General features: G+C 37.9%; 1 protein-coding gene across 20 annotated transcripts in view; it reads right to left on the bottom strand.

Moving 5' to 3' along the window:
- Positions 1-24045, bottom strand: part of PDLIM5 (PDZ and LIM domain 5) — a 116425-nt gene that overhangs the window by 52021 nt on the left and 40359 nt on the right. For 10 of the 20 annotated variants that reach the window (XM_040698987.2, XM_040698989.2, XM_040698985.2 and 7 more), the window contains exons 4-5: positions 4184-4226; positions 2689-2804 (exon numbers count right to left, since the gene is read on the bottom strand). In XM_040698987.2, coding sequence (XP_040554921.1) covers positions 2689-2804; positions 4184-4226 — 159 coding nt within the window. Of the gene's footprint in view, positions 1-702; positions 720-2688; positions 3105-4183; positions 4227-24045 lie in introns of all 20 variants that reach the window. The other 10 variants (XM_040698981.2, XM_015276294.4, NM_001031149.3 and 7 more) reach the window with 2 other exon arrangements.

Here is a 24045-nt window from a genome sequence, read left to right as displayed (position 1 = left end):
TATATTATTGGCTGCATTCCAGCAACTATCACAGTGAGTTAAGTCTTTCACATTTGATGATAGTGGTATAATAAACAAAATATCCTGCTGATTTGTCTCCTTTTGCTTTCTTTCTTATGGCTTAACCGTCTAGGAGTAATGAGCCACTGAGGCACGAGGTGGTGCCAGAGACAAAGGAATATTCAACGAGACGGATTCAGCCTTGACTCATTCTTGAGGCAAGAGCAGAAAAGACAAGCCAATAAAATCACAATAAGTCATAATTATCACCCCATGTCACTCTTAATTTTGTGGTATGAATTCAACATCTGGCCATTCATTCCATACTCCTCAGATCATTTTCCCTTTTACACTGTATTTCTTCATTCACCGGTTGTATTACTGACACCACTTAGCTATAGGTGCATCAAGAATCTATCAATACACACAAACACTGCACAAATGTTTTGTGGAATAATAATTTTAAACAATACTGCAAAGTTTAACACAGTAAAAAGCAAGATCACATCATGTCCAATGCAGACAAATCATTTATTACACTAAGTAGTTATAAGGAAGCTGAAGCTGTTTTGCCAAAATTTTAAATATAAAACTCTGAAAGAGTTTTATAAAATATTATTTTGTTTACAAAACAATAATACATGCTGGTTATTCCAACAAAAAAAAAGACCATAGTTCAACTCCAGTGCTGTTGATACTAACTTTGTCACTGTTGTTATCTGCAAGGGAAAAAAGGTATTTGACTTGTTAATACATTCTCTGCTTCTTGAAATATTACAGGATCTTCCAAATCCAAGTTCTGGTAGTCACATACAGAGTCAAAACTTAAACCATCAAGAGAACCTATAAAGGAAAAATTTAGCCCACCTGAACTTAAATTGAGTGAAGTCTATGAACATCTTACCTTTTTTAAAGCAGCAGGCACATTTTCATGTGAGAGTTGGCAAGAAAGTCACAACAAAATGTAATTGCATGCAGCCTAATAAGGACAAATTGCTGTCCTTTTATACCAGGAGTAAACAAGGAAAAAACAAAACTTCCTAGCTCATCCTGAAGTGAAGGCAAATAGTTTATGTTCCAGACATTATTTGAGGGAAGTGAGGAAATACAAACAATTCTGAGTATTAAGCTATGTCTGAAGTATTGCTCACTATTTGCTCAGTAGTGCTATCCATGAGCAAGATGCAAGTATACAAGAAGTAAAATGGAATTTATTTCATATTGATCAATAATTCAAAGTCTTCACTGTTATGTCATAAGTGTCAAATTCCACTTTAAATGGGGTTGTGGTTTTACATAGCAAACTTACATTTCTACAGTGACACTTAACTAAGTAAAACTAAGTCAGTCGGGTAGCTGCAGATGAACATAATCACTTTAGGGTTTCTTTATTTACTTGTTTTCTACTTTAGGATGGCAAGACTAGTATTTAATTCTTACTTAAACTGAGTTACAACCCTAAAACACTGTTGTAGGAAAGTTATAATACAGTTTACCTGATTTTTTGTTTGTTCCTTTTCTGCTGCAAATGTTTTTAACATTACCCAAACTAGATAAGGAAGGCTGGCAGCAAGACAGGTATTTCCCAACCTACCAGACATGAAACTCCTCAGTCAGTATTATTCACTCATCTCTAAATGTAAGGCAAGGAAGGTACCGTTGTGCACTCAGTCACTCTTTCTCGATTGTTAAGTGCTTACACTTCCAGCGCTTCCTTCTAGAAAACTTAATTTTGTTGCTATTGCTCATCTTTTTCAGTACTAATTACTACTTTTGAATGCTCCTTACATACTATTTGGTAAAGCAACATTCCTGGAAAGACAAAGGCAGTTTGGCAATGCATATTCAAGAAGCAAGTCCTTGGGATCTCTTGCTCTCATCCCATCACTAAGCACTATGGATTCCTTCCATCATCTGTTAAAGATCGGCCTTGAAGTCACCATGACAACAGAGTCATATAAAATCCATATGGGCAGCATTATATAAATATGCATATGGAAAATATTTGTACTGCAATTTTAGGGGAATAGGCACCTAAATTTTTCTTTCCAGGAGATGATCACTTGAAACAGTGATCTTTTATTTCAGTTCATATGGATGTCTATTTTTCTATAGATTTCCTCATACATTCAGGCTGAGAGGAGATTGGATGAGATGGGCACTAGGCCTTGCCCCTATCCTTTGAGGAATGGGAAATACTAATCATAAATTTAAGGTTTCCAGTTTTTGAGATTGAAGATAAATCAAGAAAACTCAAAAAGCAAGAAGAAGGTCATCATGATCAACACTGAAGGTCACCAATCCTTCTTGCCAGGTGGCTCTACACCTCCAAGTGCCTGCTGCTTTCAACCTCTCAATTGGGACCCAACGTAAACAGTGAGACAGAGGCGTTCAAATGAATGCTGGGCTTGTTGCACGGTCTGAAAACACATCATGATACAACCCATTTTGGTGTGGTCTGCTGCAATTTAGGTGTGACACTACACACTGATACATTTTCAGTATTAATTAAATCCTCACAGACTCAGCCCTTCAAAGCACCCCTTTCTGAAGGCGCACTAATTCCTCAGAGATTTGCTTCTGGTAATTGGACAGCACACCTGAGATGTGTTTTACTTGGCACTTGAACAAGCCCAGGTTTTTTCCTGCGAGGAAGAGACCCTCACAGCAAAAAAAAATCCCACCTACCCATTTTGCTGTTTATTGTCACCCTGGTTCTCTCTGAATCCTCGTCGCAGCCCCTCCGCTAGCTCCTGGGTGCTGTCGCCGACATGGCCGCCCGGGGCGGCATTGTGCGTGGCAGGCTGCCGTGGGACATTAACGGCAGGTTTAGCAGTGCTCGGCGCGGGCGGCCACCCATCAGCATTAGGCTTGGCGTTAACATGCAGTCCTGGTGCAGCAAATGGGGCTGGGGTGGGAAGCATGGGTGCCGCCTGAGCTGGGGTGAAGGCAGAGGATGGTGACGGGATGGAGGTGACTTTTGAGGAGGCCACAGCTCCGAATGGCCTCGGGGTCTTATTGTAAGCCACACTGGCCATGGCAGTGACTTTGGGTGCAGCAGCAGAGGCAACGGGCACAGGCTTAACTACTTCTTTAGGTTCTTCCTATGCAAGATAAAAAAAAAAAAAAAAAGAAACACACAAAACCACACAAACCACATGCACATTCCTCAGCAGGTATTTTCAGTGCTGAGGGAGATAACCTGCCTAGCATGAGGCAAAGAAGAGGTATGAGCATCACAGAAGCAAGTGAGAGTGCAGTCAAGGAATCTGTGGAAAAAGTGAGCCATGCATTTAAGAAAGGGAATGATCTGAGCATGCACAGTCAAAAATCAAAGACCACGATGCTAACTTTTCTCACTGCATCCAAAACAGACACTACACAAATCAAATTCAGGACAAACTTAAGCACCACTCCACTGCAAAACCCAATGGATAATTCATGTGGAAAATATTAGTGCTTTTAGAAATCCACATTCCACCTCCAAACCCAGTTTGAGATACGCACATTCCTCATAAGCTAGGAGCATATGCGTGCATATGAACACACGGTATACATTGATCTGTTGATAGGGGCCTGAAGGGAGGAATCAGGGCCCTAGAGCTCATTGGTCAGAGGCCAGTGCTTCGGGAACAAGTTGCCTTTTCCAGTTGCACTCCACTGACTACAGGGACAAAGGTTTCTCCAGCCTAACTTCAGACCTACTCCTGTCCTTACTTCAGACTCCAGGACCACATGCCACTTGAGTGGTCGGGTCACAAATACGTAACCCAAGATCAACACAGATTATAGCTTCCAGATGGGAGAAGTATAAGACTGATACCATCTGACATACTACAGCCATGGGAAAAGAAAACTGTGGTTATCCCAGGGTCAGGGATGTAGCAGTTTGCTCTTTTTTCCTCTCTTTCTATAAAGTCATTGCTGTTAGAGCAATGGCAGATGAAAAAAAGTTTCCCTCTTCAGGATATAGACAAAAATTCAGCTTTATCTTTCAAAAAAGTTCTAAAAGCTGGAAGATAACATTTACTGTGTGTGTGTGTGTGTGGATGCTCATTTGCCAAGTTTCTCAATTCTTTTTGGAGAGAAAAAGGATGTGGAAATCAAGCATGCTATACTATTTAACAAATGGGTAACAGTTAGTGCTACATGCTACATTTCTTTGTTGTGATGATGAACATACCTTTGGTACATGAATAATATCAGGTTTTGTTGCAGAAGCCACTCTGGAAGAGAAAAAAAACATACACACAATTACAAAGACAAAGGCTTCAGTGTTTAAGTATTTCCCTTTCCCAACTCACCACATCTTCCCACAGATTTATAAATTGTACCATTTTGTTTCCTTTAAGGGAAACAAGAAGTATTCAAGTTGTATATATGGTAAATAGAGGGCAGAAGAAAAACTGAACTGGATGAACTAATCCAGATGCAAAATTAAGAACTCTAGCATGCATCACCAAGTACTATTTCACTTAGAAATTCATAACATCATATCACTAGAAAGGAGACATTAGCTGAAATTTACTTGTTCTTTTCCTTCCTTTTCATTAGAAAATATATCTTGTAACTCAAAAGTTCTGGTCAGATAAATTGTGTTCTCTAGAGCATGACCCTTATCTAGGCTTAAAACAGAAAGCTTCCTTTTAGAACAACAACAATCCTTCTGAATCAAAATCAAAAAATACAGGGTGCCACTTTTGGCATAGTATTTGGTCTTCAAAGGTAAGGTTAATGTCCCTTGAACTCCACAACAGATAGCAAAAAAAATGTCTTCCAAACAATGAGTGCATTGAAAGTACTGCTGGGTGGTAGGAAGCAAAGGAAATATTGCAACGGAAAGGATGAAGATAAAGAAATGACAAGTTCTGAACTGGTAACATAGGACAGTAAAAGAGTCTCATTTATTTTTTTCAGATTTCCAAGTACATGTGTGCAAAAATACACAAATACTCTACAATTTCACAAAGGCAATCAAATCAAGAAAAAGTTCAACCCACTGACATTTTGTCTGACAACATCACTGCTGATATGCTTCAGCTTTCAGTTGATGTTTTGGTAGAAAAGCAGCTTCCTGCCACATTCCAAAACATTTCTGGCCATATTTGGTAGCTGCTTAGAAAAGCTGGCACCTTGAATGACTGAAGAAGAGTTATCATATCCTGCCTAAAAATCACACAGCTTTAACTTCCTAAGAACCTCCTAAGCAGGTGTTTGCAGAACTGAAGCTGGACTAACACTTCTGAACGATAATTTGCTGCTCAGGCAAAAATAAATAAATAAATAAATAAATAAATAAAAGATTTGTTTATTTGGAGATCAGCAGAGAATATATTTTCATTAAACACCTCTATAGTATAAGGTGGATTTGAAGTAAGCACACCCGGCCTGCTTAACTGAAGTCTTCTCAACTCTAAACAAATGTCTTTTTTCTTTTTTAATAATTGTTCAAAATGTTTACTCTTTCCCTCTAAGCCATTTAGTTCTCAGAGCTCATCCAATTTCAACAACAGCCTTCCGGCCATTCAGATTCAGGAACTCAATTATAAAAAAAGGAGATGCATATAATCCACATGCTCCATTGGCAAACAAACTGAAAAAGCTATAAAACAATAACAAGCCAGGGAAAAAAAGCGCAACTACAGAGCACAAGAAGATCATCTTCTGCACTTTGCCTTCATCATTTGTGCATCACAGCTGACACGCATCATGTCCACATCAATGATAATTCTCAGATAGAGGGATTGCCCTACTCTGAAGAAGAGGTCTGTTCTCCGGTTTCCCACAGAGTTTCCAGCCTATAAGAATACTGACCTCCAGCCCTCCAAAGCATCGGGGTGCATCATTAATCACTCCTAATTGCAGAGTTGTCAATTTGCAGCAACAAAAGCAACACGAAAAAAAAATACCAACACATTTGGAATCCTTTTCTTTTTAAAGACTATATTTAGAAGGAAATATGTATCTTGTTCTGTGTATTAGGTATGCGTTTGTTAATAAACTTGGAACTTTTAAAAGTATTTTAAAGTATGGATTAAACTAATCTAACAGTTAGGAGTAGTAAGATATTCACTACTCAGATCACCTCCCATATTTCAGAGTTGAGAAGCAAAGTTTCTCCTTGCTAATGCTCAATCCTGCAGTTCCGATCTATAAGAGAAATGCATCTTTTTCTTGTTCACTTTACAAAATAATAAATTCCAGTTTACAGCACGAGTTTGCTCTGAATTCATCATAGCACTTAGCAAAATTTCAATCCCTGATTCTATTCTTCAAAATTCATCCACCAAAAAGAAAAAATGCATGTCAAAAAAGTCTTGATAACTACACTGTTCCCAGTGTTCTTTTATTACAGGAATCAGACAGCAGACAGCACAATATTACTTTATTTCCCTCAAACATACTTGAAACAAGGACGTAAATCTGTGTCCCAGACATACTTCAAACAGTTTAACTTGGCCATGTCAAATTCAGACCATAGTCAGACTAAAATCTTTGATTTATCCAGTACCGCATAAAGAAAATGCTCATCCAGCAAACTGAGCCACCAGAATCTGAATGTGAAAAATGTGTAGTGGTTAGACAAGACAGTACAAGAGGAAATGCACATTTCAAACTGAAGAGCAAAACGTGCCCAACACATTTAAGAAACTACCTGCTTCAGGGCATACATCTCGACTACTGTCCTTGGAAGTAGAGATAGATATTAAGACATCCTCAGAGTAAGATGAAACATTTTAACTGCAGATTCTTGATCATTTTCTTAGCTGTTAACACCTAGCTTTCCACCTAGTAATTTAAGATTTCATGCTATTCTGATTAAGCAGAGTGTATTAGTACCTGATGATGCGGGCTTCCAGAATAAGATGACATTCTTGTCCTGTTAACGCTCATTAGAAAAGTAGAACAGCAGGGTATTTTCTGAATGACTTAAAGCTGGCAATTCAGCATATTAGTTTATATAAAATTCTGGTTACGTACAAACAAAACAGACATAAAAGCTCAGTAATAAATGCTTATTATAAACAGTGCACACAAAAGATCTTCGCTAATGGTTGCTGGATTGAGTTCCAGGCTGCATTTTTAAGCTTCTTACAAATTATTTTAGACAATGGAAATACAGGCAACATTCATCAGTTAGTGACAGCTGGGATACTGAAAATGAAAGTGCACAACATTTTTGCATGCACTTCTCCATCAAAGTTGTTTGTTCTTTCAATAAAAGGGCTATACTTAGTCTGCATAAACAGTTCATTTCAACCAGAAAAACATGTTCAAATTTACTTTCCCAACATCCCACAAGCTGTTCCTCTCCGATGAATACTTTTGTGACATTTAACGTAATTCCAACATTCCAACTTCCAGCACAGCCTTATTAGGAAAATGAATTAGTCTGCTCATCACTGTAAGTAGTGTGCCCAGCAAAAAACATTCATTCTTTAAATTCTCCTTTTATTAATTCACTCTTCCAAGTATTTCACCCATTAAGAAGACAGAATACAACCAAATCCTTTCAAAATTACTAATATCTGGAAACCTCCAAGTAAAACTATGAGCTGTACAATTTGATACAACATCTCTAAAAATCAGTCATCAACATAAACAATGTAATCTCACTGATGAGTGCTAAGAAATTAAACTCAAGGCAAAACAGAATTCTTCAGAGGCCCCAACACCCAGCTGGTAACCAAAAGACGCATTTCAGAGTTTTTCTCCTCAATTCCATTAAGGTCCATCCACTCTTTTAAGGTAAACCTCAAGGAGGTAACTGCACACAACACCTGCGTTCACACAGGTATTGCATTTTTGGCTTTCTGTTTGTTTGTTTAATATCTAAAATGTAGGAGATTGCTTATAAACTCTAGTCTCAGATACAGCAATGAAAAGTTGCAAAACTTTAATTAGTAAAATAAAGTTAAGGTTGGAAGACTTTCTGCAAAATTGGATTTGTTGGTCTGAACTGATAAATTCTAATTAGAGGAAGGAAGAAAAGATATATTTTTTCCCCCTCTCATTTTGAAAATGAACTCCTTTTCCCTAGCTGTTCAACCAGGATATAGTTTCTGGCAGCAGATACAATATCCCTGAAAAGTCACTGCTCAAGTCTTCTTGCTGAAAACCTCAGCTTTTAATGGTTTTGCCATTGTAATCTGCAGTTCTCTTTTGTTGATGTTTTTTGATTCATATATTTGTAGATAGCAGTTGACAGGGCAGAAAGCTAAATGCATTTGCTTTTCATAAATTAGCTGGCCTGGATGAAAACAAGAAAATGGCAAGCAGAAAATACTTAGCATCATAAATAATAAGTTATGACTTTTACTAGGGGTTATCTGAACAAAAATAAATGCAAATGTAATTTAAAGCACAGAAAAAAAGAACAATCCCAATATATTTTTCCCTTAGTGCAAAGCCCTTTCCCTGTTGCAGACCATTCAGTACTTACCACCTCTGCACTGCAAGAACAGAAGAGCATTCTCAAGCTGGCTTCTTGTTGCAGTATATTCAAGATATATCAGAAATGCTTGCCTTACATTAATAACTCGAGTCATCTGCCAGGAAGCAAAATAACATGCAACTGCACTTCCCACAGCTTGTAGGATTGCACACACGGTGCCAGGTAGCACAAGTTAGCATGCTGGCATTTCAGAGGCCTTGCTGGGAAAAATACTTGCAGCCCAAGAACTGCAACCCCATGCACATCCCCATACATGGAGAGGAAGAGGCGGCAAGATTATCATTAAGCAGAGCTAGATCTGGAGAGCACTGCAGTCACTGTAAAAAGGAGATTACATTCTTTACTCCTCTTTAAGAAACACTGCAATGTTTTCAAACCTACACTTAGGCCATCGTGCCTGGTAGCACACCAACAGGCTAATGAGATGGCTGTCTATCACTTTCTCTCTCCCCCAAGCCATTCTTTTTGTTCTAGTTTAGTATGTTAGCTTTCATTCAGTTGAACATGTCAAATTATAACAAATATGGAAGGATGAAGATTGGATGCCCATCTGCTTTTTACAAAAATAGTGGCAATTCAGATGCCATATATAGTAAGTCTTAATGCTAACATCTCATTCTTACACTACAAGCTAATTCTTGCATTAAAAATGCGTATTTCTTCTCTTGCCCTGTAAAATCGGTCAGTAAATCTTGTTTTCAGGATCTCTCAAACTTAAATGTTAAAACACAAACTCCAGTGTGTTTCTACTGAAAAGAGTTTTTGGAGATACTCAGTTTGCATCTGAAATGCCAGAAAAGGAGCTGTTCAGTCAGATGGATGATTTTATTTTTATTTTAAAACAGCTAGCATCCTTAAACCCAACTTTGAAAGAGTTGTTATTTAGAGCTTAAGGCATTCACACTCTTTGCTGAGGTATATTCAGTGGAATACGTTGAGAAGACTGGCATTTTTTTCTTCTAAGGTTAGTATGTCAAGATAATATTTGTCATCTCTGAAACAGTACTTTCTTACACATAGCCTGGGAACATTAGCTTATAAGTCATTCAACACATATTCGTTTTCATTAAGCTTAAAGGGGAAGATTTAATATAATGCGCATGTCAGCATTTTGCATCTGGCATATACTATGTAATACCCTTATATCTGCACACAGTGTGCCCTCCCAGCACTTCAGAAGAAGATAAAATGAAGTAAAAGAAAGAAAAATTATGTCCTTGCTTTACTGCCCATTTGATAGCTGGCCAAGTCAAACGTAGGTCCTTGAAATTTAAATAAGGTTTGGGATTTCATTATTATGTGTTAAAATAAGCAGTGCTGACATTTTAGGAGAGGAAGAAATTGCCCTTTGCTTCAGTATTCCTGCCCACAAAGGATTAGTTGTTTTCAAGACCTCCCAAAGGCAACCACTGCTCATAGTCTCATTCCTGTGGTCTGTGGCAACCCTACCGAATACATTTGTAAAGAAAATTTAAGTGCACTCAGACAGTATTTTATTTTATTAAGACAAAGCCAAAACCAAACTAAAAGCTAAGGAAGAAATGCTGTGAAATACATCTCACTCACCATCTGACTGCCAAAGATTCAGAAATGCTTTTCAGAAGTTTAGAAACCTGCAGGTACCACGCGTATGACCAGGACTGGACCAGGAGGAGTATATTTGTCCATACCTACTTATGACTCCATGACCAGAACTGAGACAGGAGCAGTTCCCCTAGTACCAACTATGGCCTTTGTGTGACATTTGCATACAACTCAGGGTGTCCAAGTCCTGCCATCCGCTTCAGGTGGCAAGAATCCCTTCTCACCACTGCTTTGCTACTCATAAGCAATGGGAAAAATAATATCTTGTCTATAACTCTTGCTCATTCATTCCCTTCAGCAGTGGTGATTATTTCTATCCATTACATCTTGTTGTAATTAATTTTATTATTTAGCATTTCTAAAGCTGTCTGGCCAAGTAACATTATCCACATGACAATTAAGCACAAATATCAAGATGGAACAAAAAGCCTTCAAGCAACTCTACCTCAACTTTTAGTTTTCTTAAGAAGAATTTAATAGATATTAACTCTAACGCAGCAAGCTACCTTTCAAAAATAGCCAGCTGAATGAAAAGCATAGGTCCAGACAACTCACAGATCTTGTTCTTCCTCCAAAGCCCACAGGAAAAAAAAAAAAAAAAAAAAAAAAAAAAAAAAAAAAAAAAAAACTGCTTGACTTCATGCTGACTTCAGCCTGTCATCAAATCTACATTATAAGTCAGGAGAATTGACACTACAAACTATTTTTTTTCCAGTGCCTTCCACACTATGGTAACTAAAGTTTAAATTACCTCCTTTGTACAAAATGCAGTTTAAATAAGCATTGTTTTTTAACTAGGAAATTCATGACAAACAGCTGTTCAATCCCCAATATAACATTTTTAACTAATATTTTAACTCTCAGCTGAAGAATCTGGCAACTTAGAGAGCCATTAGACTTTTGTATCTTTTGTTCAACAGAAGTTAAATACTTCTCTAAAAAGCAGGTCACCCATTAGCTTTGTGACAAACTTGGAGTGAAATGTTATGGAAGCACAGTTAATAGGATGAAAGCTCAGCGTCTGAGATGTCAGGCAGCTGTAACAAAGAGGAGCCACGTCCTCCACCATGTCACCAGAGCAGGAAGCAGTATCACTCACATAGTCCCCATTGTCTCCCAGACATCTTCAACCTACACTCATGCCTCCTGTTTCTTCTTGACTCAGTGATCATACTGGAATGCTTCAAGAAATCTGACACTACAGCTTCTGAATGTGAGTCAGTTTAGCTCTGCACTAAAATCTCTATTTTACCATCAGTGATAATGTGGTGTTTGGAACTACATATCATCTCAACCATGTGGATATATAAAGACCCTTCTGCAATTGTATGGTTGGCAGCATGCTACTGAGCCTGGGACTGGTCAAGAAAAGACAGATAAAGCAGAAATCACCAATAAAGACGTACAAGACATCCAGGGTGTCCCCAAAAGGAGTACCACCCAGCTTCCCCTCTCATGTCCCTCTGCACCACACATCTGGGGTGAAGAAGAGGTGCCAGCTGCAGAGAAAGCAGAGCTGAAGCCCTACGAACCACTCTGTAGATTTATTGCAGGACCAGTTTAATGAGTATGCAGTTGTCAGAAGTTAACTTCTCCACCTTGCATCTACCTTCCATCTTTGCTTTTCTTGGCTTTTATCACTTCAATGTATTGTTCGTATGTTAAATATATTTAAAGTTACTGGATATATAGGTTTAACATGTTGAGAAAAGTTGTGTCCCATTCTGACTAACATAGCTTTAGATTATTGAAAGCTTTAATGTCTTACAAGAAAACCCTTAAGTATCATATCTACATTTTATTGTATGAAAGGCCTCAGCTTGGCCTTGGCCCATAGCTCTAACTACCCCTATATCTCCAAGGGAAAGCAAAGCCAAAGAGAATCAGCCAGAGTGAGGTCTGAAGCTAGAAACTCTCTACTGCAAAAGCGAAGCAAAAACAATCAACCATTTGAGATGACTACTGCTCTTTAACTCTTATAGTCAACACACCAAGGAACTAATTATAATGGAAACTCTCCTACAGTTTAAGTAAAGGTGCATAAAGCTCTTGGTTGTAACTCTTCTGTCATTTGCAGCAACTGGGAAAGAAGAGAAAAATGAACAATCCCAGCTGACTCAGACGCAGTAGAGTTCTCCCTTCTCAAATCCTAGCTTTAGAAAAATAGCTTTTACTGCTCAAAATACTTAGTGAATACCATTCAAAGAACTCATGCAACATATGAGGCAATTAACTGTTTTGTGAGCAACTAATCACTGATGCAAAACACTGACAGTAACAAAACTCGCAGAGATTTTTCCACAATGCTGAAACCATTAATTCTGTTCTAAGGCAAGACAGAAGTAAGCAACTTGTGACAGGCACAATAAATGTTTTTATTACCTCATGGGGTTTTGTGGTTCTGTGCCACAGACATGGCTTTCTACTTATAATAGCCTGGGATTTTTCAAAGGCACTAGTTTAAAAAAAAAGAGGGGGTAGGAGTAGAGGGGAGGTGGGGAAGCTTGTAGTTTGACTGCAGCTTCCACTTATCTTTCTGTTAAATGGTTCAAGTGATGCCTCTCTAGTAAAACTTTCAGTGGTTGCTCAAAAACTTGCACTTATTTTAGTCCCTTAGAAAAGCACATATACCTGAAAACCTGCCAGCTTTTCCCAGCATTACCACAAATCCTATCTTTCTTATGCTGTTATGCTTTCAAGATACTACCACTATCTTTCAAACAGACATGCAATCTTCAATTTATTCTCATTACATTGTCTATCAGAATGAAGCAGAAAGTCCTATTGATGAGTCAGGGCACTGCAATTTTGATTCTCAACAGCTGAGAGATGATCTTGCATGGCACAGGACTGGTTTTATTTAAACAGTGTCTCATTTTTTCCTGTGGGCAGATGCTTCGGAACAGTTTATCTACCACCACCAATCAGCTCACATATTTACCCTCTTTTTTTCCCTAGCTTTTACACCCTACATTCAAAGAGATTCAAAAGCTACTATCTGAAATTAAGAAACAAAGCATTTACTTGTTATATGTGTTAGCACTATCTCTCTTTCAGCCAACTTGAACTATTTTCAGCATATAAAGAGCAGAGCCCATTTTTAAACCATGAAAGCCTCTTTTTAATCCATTTAGAGACAACTGTCCCTTGACAGATCATCACATAGCCTTTTATAATTAAGGAATGCCTGCAAGTTAGCATCATAAACTTTGCAGGTAGGAGAGATGTGCTTTTCAGAGGTAAATAACAGCTGTTGGGCAAATGCTTTATTGGAGAAACAAAAGTGTAAATAGAAACAAGTAACATCACTTGTGGCACCTAAACAATGATCTAATTCACGTTTACCAAAGAAAAAAGCGATGAGCTGATCAAGGTAGGTTAGACTTGGGTGTCTTTGGGTCAGACAAGCTGCCTGTACAGTACCAGATTTTGAGCTGCAGGGTACCCATAATAGAGAAAACACACGGAAATTACTTTTCTCCCACTTTTAATATTCAGATAATAGAAACATAGTGAAGTTGATTTTCAAAAGAAGTTAAATAAAAGCCATTAAGTATATCACATAATCAAGATATTGTATGAAGTACAAATCTTCACGTTTTCTCAGAAAAGATGACAAAGTTCCACTCCCAAATCAAGTAATCTCATACTATTCAAACTCACAGGTGAGAAGGATCGCATTCTAAGAAATGTTTCCATTTTCCAAAATGTAAGCTTTTCCATTTCCCTAGCCTTGGCCAGGAACACAGGAAGCACCACTGTTCACGCATGGCTGCCAAATGACTGCCAAATCCCAAGGCTACTTCAGGTTCTGGGAAGGAAACCAACAGTGCTTCAAAACTTTTTGATCAGAAAACTTTTGGACTTGGGTCAAGAAGCCATTATTTAAACCTGCTGTCTTTCTGGCAGTCTCATTAAGCTATTGAATTCAACAGGCGTTTGACTAACACCAGCACTGGAGAATCAAAAGCAGCAGCAAGAAAGCTTTGCCTAACATTTGCATAAAGCTGTTGCGTCCTTGAGTTTCTGATGTGTAATTACCACATGGAATTATTGGGGAGGGTGAGGGAGAAATATTGCTCTTTGTCTCAAAGCAGTACAGGTATCACATTCGTGTTAATCTTGAGATGCTTGCAATCAGGTTGTTTGCAAATTGGTTACTCAGACAAAATGAGATCTGCACTACTGTGTTCACATGGAGCACAAACAACTTCCAAAGTGAAATTTCTCAGAGGCGCAGCTTTCCCCTATATCTCTTGGTTAAAGGCATTGATATTTTTGCTATTGGCCTTCTTTCTGTGAAAAAACTTTTTGCAGTTGAACCAAGGGCTATTAAAGCCTTCCTCCAAGGACAACTTCAGTGAAAAACACAGCAGAGATGAGCATGATCAAGATCAATTTTCCTGCAGGCAGTAATATGTGTAAGTGCAGTCCCCCCTCAACCTCAGATTCAATTACTATGAAGAGATCTTTGAGTGCTTCATAGCCAGTCCGGTTGCTGGGTTAAGTTGCTGGTATGTACAGCTTAAAGGGTTTTGCTTTTTCAGTTAATTGAATATGGTGACTCTTTCCACAGAGATCAGACTTGCTCTAACCCAATAGCCATGTTTGGCATAAAAACAGGGAGGAGTGATTTGCAAAACGAAAACAAGCCCAACAATTCTTCCACATCTACGTATTTCTAATAAATACTTTGTAGAGCTCACATTATCAGTTCCACAGAAAAGGACACACATGGACACAGACAGCTTATCTTGATAGATCCGAATGTCTTGTATACCAATATTTTTACCTACTCCCATGCAAACTGGCTCAAGGTTTGGCCTGGCACTTTTGGGGCTTCTAACAAGCAGCCAGGCACAATATACAAACAACGTTGATCAAGGTGAAAAAGAAGAGTGCACATATCTTCAGTCACACTGTGCATTTTGCAGATATAGCTAAAGCCTGGGAGGAGGTTGCACTGCAGCATACTGGACAGCATACACATAATTTCAGTACAGCGATGCTTATTTCCAAAAGCCAAAGTAAAGATCTCCAGGGCAAGATACTATTTATTTGCTGTAGGAGAAGGGCTTTGGATTACTTCTTCAATCTCTATGAGTCTGCTTATGCCTAACACTCCCTTAAAATATAACCAAGGGCTGATTTCCTCAAATGAATGCATCCCAAGTAATTCTCCGTATCCTGCAGAAAAGCATACCAATACACCCATGAGTGATCTTTGGACCAGACAAATACATGTATTCTGGGGCGTGGAGGAGTTTTAACAGCTGCATTGTTCTAATGCAGCTGTTACCAATTACTGGCATACGTTGTGAGGCCAGCCTGATTACAGCTTGTTTCATCTATATATAAACGCAGTATTTTGCTCCTCAAAAGTTTGGCATTCAGATGGTAACTGCAAGGTTTCAAAACTGAGGTCTATCTGCGATGTCCCAGCTGGCTATTTTGAAGTGTGCCAACAGAATTAAAATGTCACTAAAGATCATGCCACTCTCTGAGGTATCTGTGTTATTTTAAGACTTGAAGATAAACTGTGGCCAACTTCACATTGTTTCCTTAAATTTTTCACTCAATAGCTAAGAATGAAGCTTGAAATAAATTAATGATACCATAATGTGCATGCTAACTGACAAGTCTCTGACATCTGAAAAGGTACTAGATGGGTTGAACAGGTCAAATTAGGAGTGGAAAGAAGAGTTTCATAACTCTTCTTTCATAACTGTGTATGTGAATTTCATAACTGTGAATGGCAAATCACACTGGACACCAGTTATACAGATTATCCTACATCCTTTTTCAACAGCACTAGCAAGAAAACCTGATGAGAATGGTGTTAAGGAAACTTTTAAATTCTTTGCTTGAAGTACAGGAATTCTGAAAGCATTGGACCAGGTAAAACAAAATGTTCCTTAAAAGTAGTTTCATGCTAATTTGATTCTGTAAATTATTACATATGGATACTGTTTTTTAGTAAAAAAAAAAATACTGATTTAAAGAGCCACCAGCATTGCTTTTCTTGGGTCTACTGTTGTCTCCAAAAGACGACATGGTAAGCCACATGTACAACAACCCTTGGAGAGCTCCCACCAGGGCTGGTCCTTAGGACTAAAGCCCTTCTTAACGTTTTTCTGCATCTCTACAACCGGCCAAGGTTGAAATTACTGCAAGCACTTGGGTTCCCTTAATCCCACAATGAAACACTTCCACATCTACCACTGTAGATGAGGATGTGAAGGAATACCACAAACTTGGGCCATGGAGCCTTTTTTCTTTTTTTCCCCCTTTTGCTTCCTTGTATGATCATTAGCAAACCACAGTAACCTATAGCAGGGGATAATATTGGAGCACTAATAGCATATACTGTATCTCCTCTTCCACATTCTCACCTAAATGGGTGAAGTCAAGTCTGATAGATCCCCTTCAAGAAGGGCAATAATAAACAAACAAAATAAGACCAACCACTGATAGGTAGGCATATAGATTAAAAAGAGGGAAAAATACTGAAAACTTCAAAAAAGCAATAATGATTTGGTGACTCATGATGAAAGAAGTCTTGTGTGGTATTTAAGAAAAAAACACAAAAGCAAAAAGCAGTAACTTAGCATGTCATAGGAAGAATCAGACGAATTCTTAGCATTTTTTAAGAATAGAATCATCTGGGTGAATTACCCCATGAACAGGGCAGGGAAGAGTAAATATGTAATGTTTACAATTGCTGCAGCTCATCCCCATACTTCCTTTAGGCCCCACACGCAATGAACAGCTACTCATGGTATCTCACTCTAACAAGACAACATTCACTAATGGTAAAGTACTGAGGGGGAGAGGGAAAAAAAAAAACACAACTAAGCCAAGAAAAATATTCATGATCAAAATTAAAGTTATAGATTTAAAATAAAAATCTTTGAAATTATATCTTCAGACAAAGCCTCACAGAAAACTACAACTTCATCCACCTCTGTCTCAAAAAGGCAAGAAAAAAACAACAAACAAAATCTTCACAGTGTCCTTTACTCATACCTTGATCAAAGATGGCCTGAGTCTGCCAAATACTGGCTTACGGCAGAAACAGTTTGGGTCTAGCCCTGCAAGGTATTATGTTTCTCCAGGAAGTCCGCTATGTGCCTCAGGCTCCATTATCTCTAACATCAGATGAAGCCCTCTTCATTAAACAAAAAGCTTTTTTCCACCTCAAGAGAAATTCAAAACTTAATAACTGTATTTTATTTCAAAGTGCTTTTGTTATTTCAAGTATGAAAATAAACATAGCTAAGATAGGAAACCATCCTCCCTACTAAGATAAATCCATCAGATTAGTACCCACTCAGGAGTACATTAAATGCATTTCTGACTTCTCCAAGTTCTTTTTTTAAATGACCAATGACAGCATCGAGTTGATATAATATTGGTTTTAGCACTGACATTCCAACTCCTCTCAATTATGTGGTTGCATAAAAATCTATTTCTTTGTTTGTTTCTGCTCCAAAAAAGCTCCCTTCAATCTCTTCAAGAAGAGTAATTGGTATGAAAATACTACAAACATACTTTCTTCGTGTATAGTTACATTATACATGTTACTCATTTTTTATGCCAGGAGAAGGTATGATAAAAATCACACTTCTCCTGGCATTCATTTCACTGTCACCTTAATGGGGTGGTACTTTATAGATTAACAAGTTTTAGTGAAAAACAAATAACTTTCTGAGCTCTTACGTTCCATCCAAAACATGGCAAGGAGATAGCTGGCAACACATTTGGCCAGTGAACTTTAAGATCAGTATCAACAGCAAGCACATTTATGAATTTCAATAATTGAAAGGCTTTGAATGGAAAGTATTACCTGTTTTTGTTCTTAAAAAACTGCTATGTTATACTTAGCACAGTACATGTATTTAGTGGCTCCATGTGCCACTGAAACTTAGCCTGCTCATATGGAATGGCTTTGTATGTAAAGGAAAAATAATCTGTTTGTAATTGAGAAGCATTAGCTATCTCTGAAGTCACTGCATTTATTAAAACTTTGGCTTTCTGAACTCTGTAATACATTTCAAGAATGTATTCTACGCTCTGTTTTTCACATCAAATTTTAGCAGTTATAAGTGACACTATGCGGACAATAAACTAACTAGCCTGGTTTGGACTGTTTTTCCACCAAAAATGAGTGTTTAAAGTTCCCTTTGCTGAAGCTCACACATTTTCCACAATTCATTCCTTCCTGCTGAAATGTTCTTTGTACAGCAGTGTTCATAGCTTAAGCACAGGTAACAGATGAGTCAGAAGAAGCAAGCCCCTCAAAACAGCTGCCTTTCAGGTAACCCATTTAATTGCCAACTTAATTATCCAGATATTAACATCAAACATCGGCTTGGAGACTGTCACCTGCTGACAAATTCTCTCTGAACTCTGATCATCTCAAGACAATGGTTTCTGAAGTAATTAGTTTTTATTTTGAAGGGTTTTCTGCTTAGATATATCCACACAACACTAGCTGCTCAAGCCTTTTCTTTTTTTCCCCAATCCAGTGGTATTTTAATAGTATGTTGGTAAAAATTAACTAAGTTAGGATATTAAAGCTTGCCAAAATTGTGGGAGAAAAATACTTAGCTGCCATTATAAGCTTAGAAGCTAGTTGCAAGGCAATAAGATGAACATTTAAGATCTAAAATATGAAAGCATATAAATCTGTTGTGAGTTTAAATGTGACAGATTGAAATCATTTGCAAATTGTGTTTTAATGACAAAGTATACTCAGTTTACACAAGAATGCCTGTAAAAAGCTCAGACCTAAACATGTGCCAATGTTTTATGAAGCATATACCAAACAACTTGTTCACATCAAGCTCAGATGAACTTATCTGAAAAAATAAACAAGAATTATTTATTCTCTTTATAAGAGAAGCAGATATCATCAAGTCAAAAGAAAAGAAAATCCAATTTCCATTCAGGTTCATGGGGGCACAACTCCACCACCACAGATAGGTGAATAGTAGTGCTGTTTTCAGCATCTAAAGCAAGTGAACAAATTTGGCCCATTTTTTCAGTTGGCAAATTACTACCTTCTTCTTCATCACAAGAAGGAAGAGACACTTTTCTTTCCAAGCACTTTCCAAGCAGTTCTGTCCCAGTTAGGAACAAAAGCCCTGTCAAAAACAGGGGGTTGCTGCATCTACATAAGTGATAACGTACCACGTGCTAAGCGAAAGCAAAGATGTACTGTGTACAAACTAGAGGAAAAAACAACTAAAGAAAATAAAATGTGAGCACATACTTTCCAGTTTCACACAGCACAAACACCTTGATGTTGTCAGCCTGTCTAGGGTGAGAGTCACGTTGCTAGATATAGGAACAAGTATCCATAGCACCCCGATTTAATTGTTAGTTACAAGCATGTATGATAATCAAACCCCAATCCCTTGCGCAAGCAGCTAGATTTTCACCACATAGGGGTTACACAAAGCTGTTCTCAGCATGGTTTACTTTCGCCTCCCTTTTCCAATGAATCATCAGGTACCAGCTAGGATGAGTCTGGCCACCAGACTAACAGGTAAACAGATCCAATGTGCTCCCCTTGCAGAGGAAACTGTCGCTGTCATTTTTCCATTCTATTATTGTTCAAGCTTAGCATTCAGACCAGAGCACATCCACCAAAATAAATCTACTCAACCGTGTCAGGCCAAAACATGCCCTATTGGAAAATGTGAGGTAGTGGGGGATATAAAAGCAGTGTATGAATAGCTATGCCATTCAAGCCACAAGCAAAGCTCAACTTTACTTCTAATACTGAGGTAACAGCAGCCTTAATGGATGCAACTCATAGGACTATTTTACAGGGCAATTAATCTCTGTAGGGTTTTTTGCACCAGAATCTCCAAGAGCACAGCTTTCTCCTCATCTTACTTTCTCATAGTAAACTTCTCTATGGGAAGTGAAATATGTGCACCAAATACTATTTATCAGTTCAAAGTAGAATTACGTCATTACTGAACTGTAAGAATAAATGTAATAATCAGTATTTCCCTTGGGAGTTCTTGACAACAAGGAGAACAAGCACTTCAATTAAGCAAAAATGACTGGTAATGGTCATCCTTAATTGAATGGTCATCATGGTAACTTATGTAGTATCTTCCACTGAAGTCCTTGGAGCCTCAATAGTTATCAAGCAAGGTCAGATTTTACAGTGTGAACAGTAAATAGATATTACATGCATAAGAAAAAGAGGAAACTTCTATAGTTTTAGAAAATAAAACGCTGAAGCCAAATGAAATCTGCAAGAAATCCAGAAACGGCACTAGAACTTACACGTTAAAAAAGTAGATCAGCTCTGACAAATAGAATAACACCTGAAATATCAAGATTGCCTACAGAAAATATTTTGCAAACACTGTAACATTCTAAAAAAAGTTGTAAATAGTTGTGAAGTCATAATTAGGTGCTTTGCAAAGCGGATAATATTACTAAAGAAACAAAAATGTTGCAGCGCTTACGTAGCATGTGTCACTACTGCTGTACAAGCTGTGGAAGTTTATTACAAGATGCAGAAATGAAAGTCAGAATTATTTCAGTGGCCTCCTGAATAGTAATACTCTATGACTATCGCTTCAAATGAAACAAAACATCCTAAAGAATATAACTTTTTTAACGGCCTGTAACTTATTAATAAACAAACAAACCCCACATGCATTTCACGCGGAGGATTAATTCTAAGTGGGACAAAACATACACCACCCTGAAACACAACTGTGAATCTTCTCTGCATACAAACCCAAAAGCAGGTCCAAATTGGGAAGCTACATGCTGCTGAGTATTTGCAGTCAAAACCAGAAGTATTCTATGACTTGATATCTGCATTTTTCCCAAAATGCATATATTTAATGCTTGGAAAGCCATTCAGTTTACCAACTAGAAGCATCTATGCTATCAAAGACTGCTTGAAAAGTGAAGTTGCACTGCATTAAATTGATCTGAACATCTTCAGACTGAGGACGTTCAAACATCAATTGCAAGATCTGGTTCCACACTTCGATAGCAATGAGAAGGCTTTTCAGCACTTGGAATATAAATCAATTTAACAGACAAGCAAAACTGTCTCAAGGAATTTGCAATCTGGAGATTTCTCTTAGGCAGATGTCAGACTCCTAGTAACGGTAGTTACCACTGCAACGTTCCTAGACAAATTTTGAGTATTAAATTTCAGCTTGCAAACGTTAGTTCTTGCTGTACACACTAAAACAGAAGTTTAACCATGTGGACTACATTAGAGAATACCCTAGAGATAATCCCTCAACTTTGCTTCTTCACATTCTGGAAGAACGCACACACTGGCATCAAGAGAGTTGCTCTAATTTTCAGGTATTTCAAACTAATTACATTGTTTTGGGTAAAATATGTTTGAATAAATTATCACTGTTTGTTCCTGTCTTCAGGGATGTAAATCAATCATCATATTTCAGCCTGAGTACTGTTGAAAGAAACATTTAAGGTGCTCAATAAATTATGATCTACCCATAGTACCTGGCATTGTCCTCTACATATTTACTATGGAATTTATGATCCTTTATTGCCAAAATATATTTACATATTTTCATCCTTGCAGCTCTACAGATCTCCAGCAAGGCTCTGTGTCAGACATGTGGAAGGCTGCTACTTTGCTAGCCCTCACTCCCATCCACCTGGCAGATGCGTAGGTATGACCCATACAAAAATAAAACGGATCACTGAACTCTATTTTTACCCTGAAACCTTACATTTTCACCCCAGCAACTCCCTTTTGAACTTCAAGACAAATCTTTAGTCTGTTCAGTTTGTTTATCTGCAGCATATTTTGTGGTTCATCTAATTGCTAGTTGACATGCAGCAAAATGCTGTGCACAACAAAAGGTTTTGAATTCCAGCTGGAAGCAAGAGTTGTACCCCATCCATTTATTCAGTTTGCAGGCAGACTTCCCAAAGGCATGGCTTAGCCAGCAAAACCTGTTCAGCTGCTACATGAGGAGCAAAAACTTTCTATCCCAGCTCCAATTAAAAAGAAAAAGGTGCAAACACCAAGAACACAAGAGCACCTCTGAGAGCAAAGAAGGAACCAGAGCATCTCCATTAACTTTGAATTCTGTGGACAACCTCCTGCCCACTGCTGCTTAATTTCAAAATGAGGCACAGGGTCACTCAGTTGCTTGCACTGCAATATGCTATGCTTCTCCTGCAGGTCAAGCTACTGCCAAACCCAAAGGACAGGCTGACCAAAGCACTAGGTGATTTTCCTGCCAGGAAGCACACAGCCTTGGATCACCTTTTCCTCATACCAAATATCTGCACTGGTGCAGGAGGTGAGTCCCAGCTTGGCACTGGCATTTATCCTCAGCCCTGCTGAGCAGCACGATGTCATGAAGCAAACCTGAAGGTCTAACAGACTCTCCATTACAGCACTGTTGGCACACTTCTTCTTCCGCTTCATCAAAGCTTCCAGATTTATGAAAATACAGAATAAAATAGCTCTTAGATTATATTGGGTTGAACTGTCTGGTGACTGTTGTGTTTTATTTTGCTTTGCATTACCACTTTTTTTGCCTGATCATGCAGACATTCAGTGTAGACATCCTTGAAAGAAAGAGTTATACATGTATTAATGTTATAGAAAAAAAGAACTCCAGAAAAAAAAAAATATGAAACTTAGAAAAATGTGACTCAAGTTGAGATCCTTTAAACTGAGGTTGTGATCCTTTAAACCAGCTTAGTGCCTACATTCAACTAGCAAAGGAAACAAAGCCATCTTTTATATGCTAAAAAAACAAATCACTGAAGAAAAACTAACACAAAAATGCCTATGTAAGGGAAACAATGATGACTAGTAAACCAAAGTGGGAGAAAAATAAGACTTCCTAATACATTCTTGCCATAGCTTTCTCAAAAGTTTATCCTTATATGGTTTATGGAAACAAAATATCCACCCCAAGCAATCCATGACTCATAAACCACAAAGTACAAGTCTTAACTATCACCTAAAGTGAAACTTGTATCATTAATAGTCTGAAATCATTTCTACACTTGTAGTTCTTCTCGTGGTTCCTTTTTTAATTATTATTTTTATTATATCACTACTTCTGCCATTTTATTTAACAGTCATACTGTTTTCTCCCTTCTCTCTGGAGGCTATATGAACTTTTAAACTTTAGCAATTCCAATTTCTGTACTGATGACTAAGGCCAGATCTTAGGATCCACAGTATTATTTCCAGCACCTGTGATATTTGTTTTTTAGTCAAAATTGTTTACAGACAGTCTATACTTAAGGAGCAAAGCAAGAGAAAAAAAGTCTCATAATCTCACTTCCCAAATTCAAAACAGAAATAAGATCATACACTTTGTCCACACAATTGTCAGAATACACATACCTCAGAGCAAAAAGCTCTTCCTCCTGTGTCCCAGCAGATCAGGGTTCTTTATACAATAAATGATAACATCTAGTTATTTTCTATTAAAAATAATCCTGGGAACAATAAAAATAGTGAGTAAAATGCATACTGAGCTAGTCTTACTGCAGACAACCCTTTCTGAAATGGATAAGTTGTAAGATAACCTTACAAAACAGAAATCAAATGATCCATAACATTTTTTCCTTACCCCACCTCAAATCATGAGAATTTCAGCTGTTCTTAAGCTGGGAGTCTAGACTTTGTATTTCCTGAAGGAAAATCTGAGATGAGGAAGAATGCTGTGATAAAGATTTAATATGCAGAAAAACAGATAAAATAAGTGTCACTGGCGTTGACACTTGGTTTACTAACTGCAGAACCCAGTCTCAAGGCTCATCTGAATTTTGCCTCTAAATTTGTCCTGCTAATATGGACATCAAAACTGCCCAGCTGGCTCTAGCCTCACCTGAAACTTCTGGGTAGCCCCATGGTTCTAAAAGTTCAGAAAAATAAAACCAAAAATCCCATAGGCATCTCTGAAATTCATTGACTGCATTGCAATCCCTACATTCATCTGTAAAAATCTGTGAAC

Source organism: Gallus gallus, chromosome 4, assembly GCF_016699485.2.
Source record: "Gallus gallus isolate bGalGal1 chromosome 4, bGalGal1.mat.broiler.GRCg7b, whole genome shotgun sequence".
In the NCBI taxonomy this organism is placed as follows: Eukaryota; Metazoa; Chordata; class Aves; order Galliformes; family Phasianidae; genus Gallus; species Gallus gallus.
This window is presented reverse-complemented; position numbering and strand designations above follow the sequence as displayed.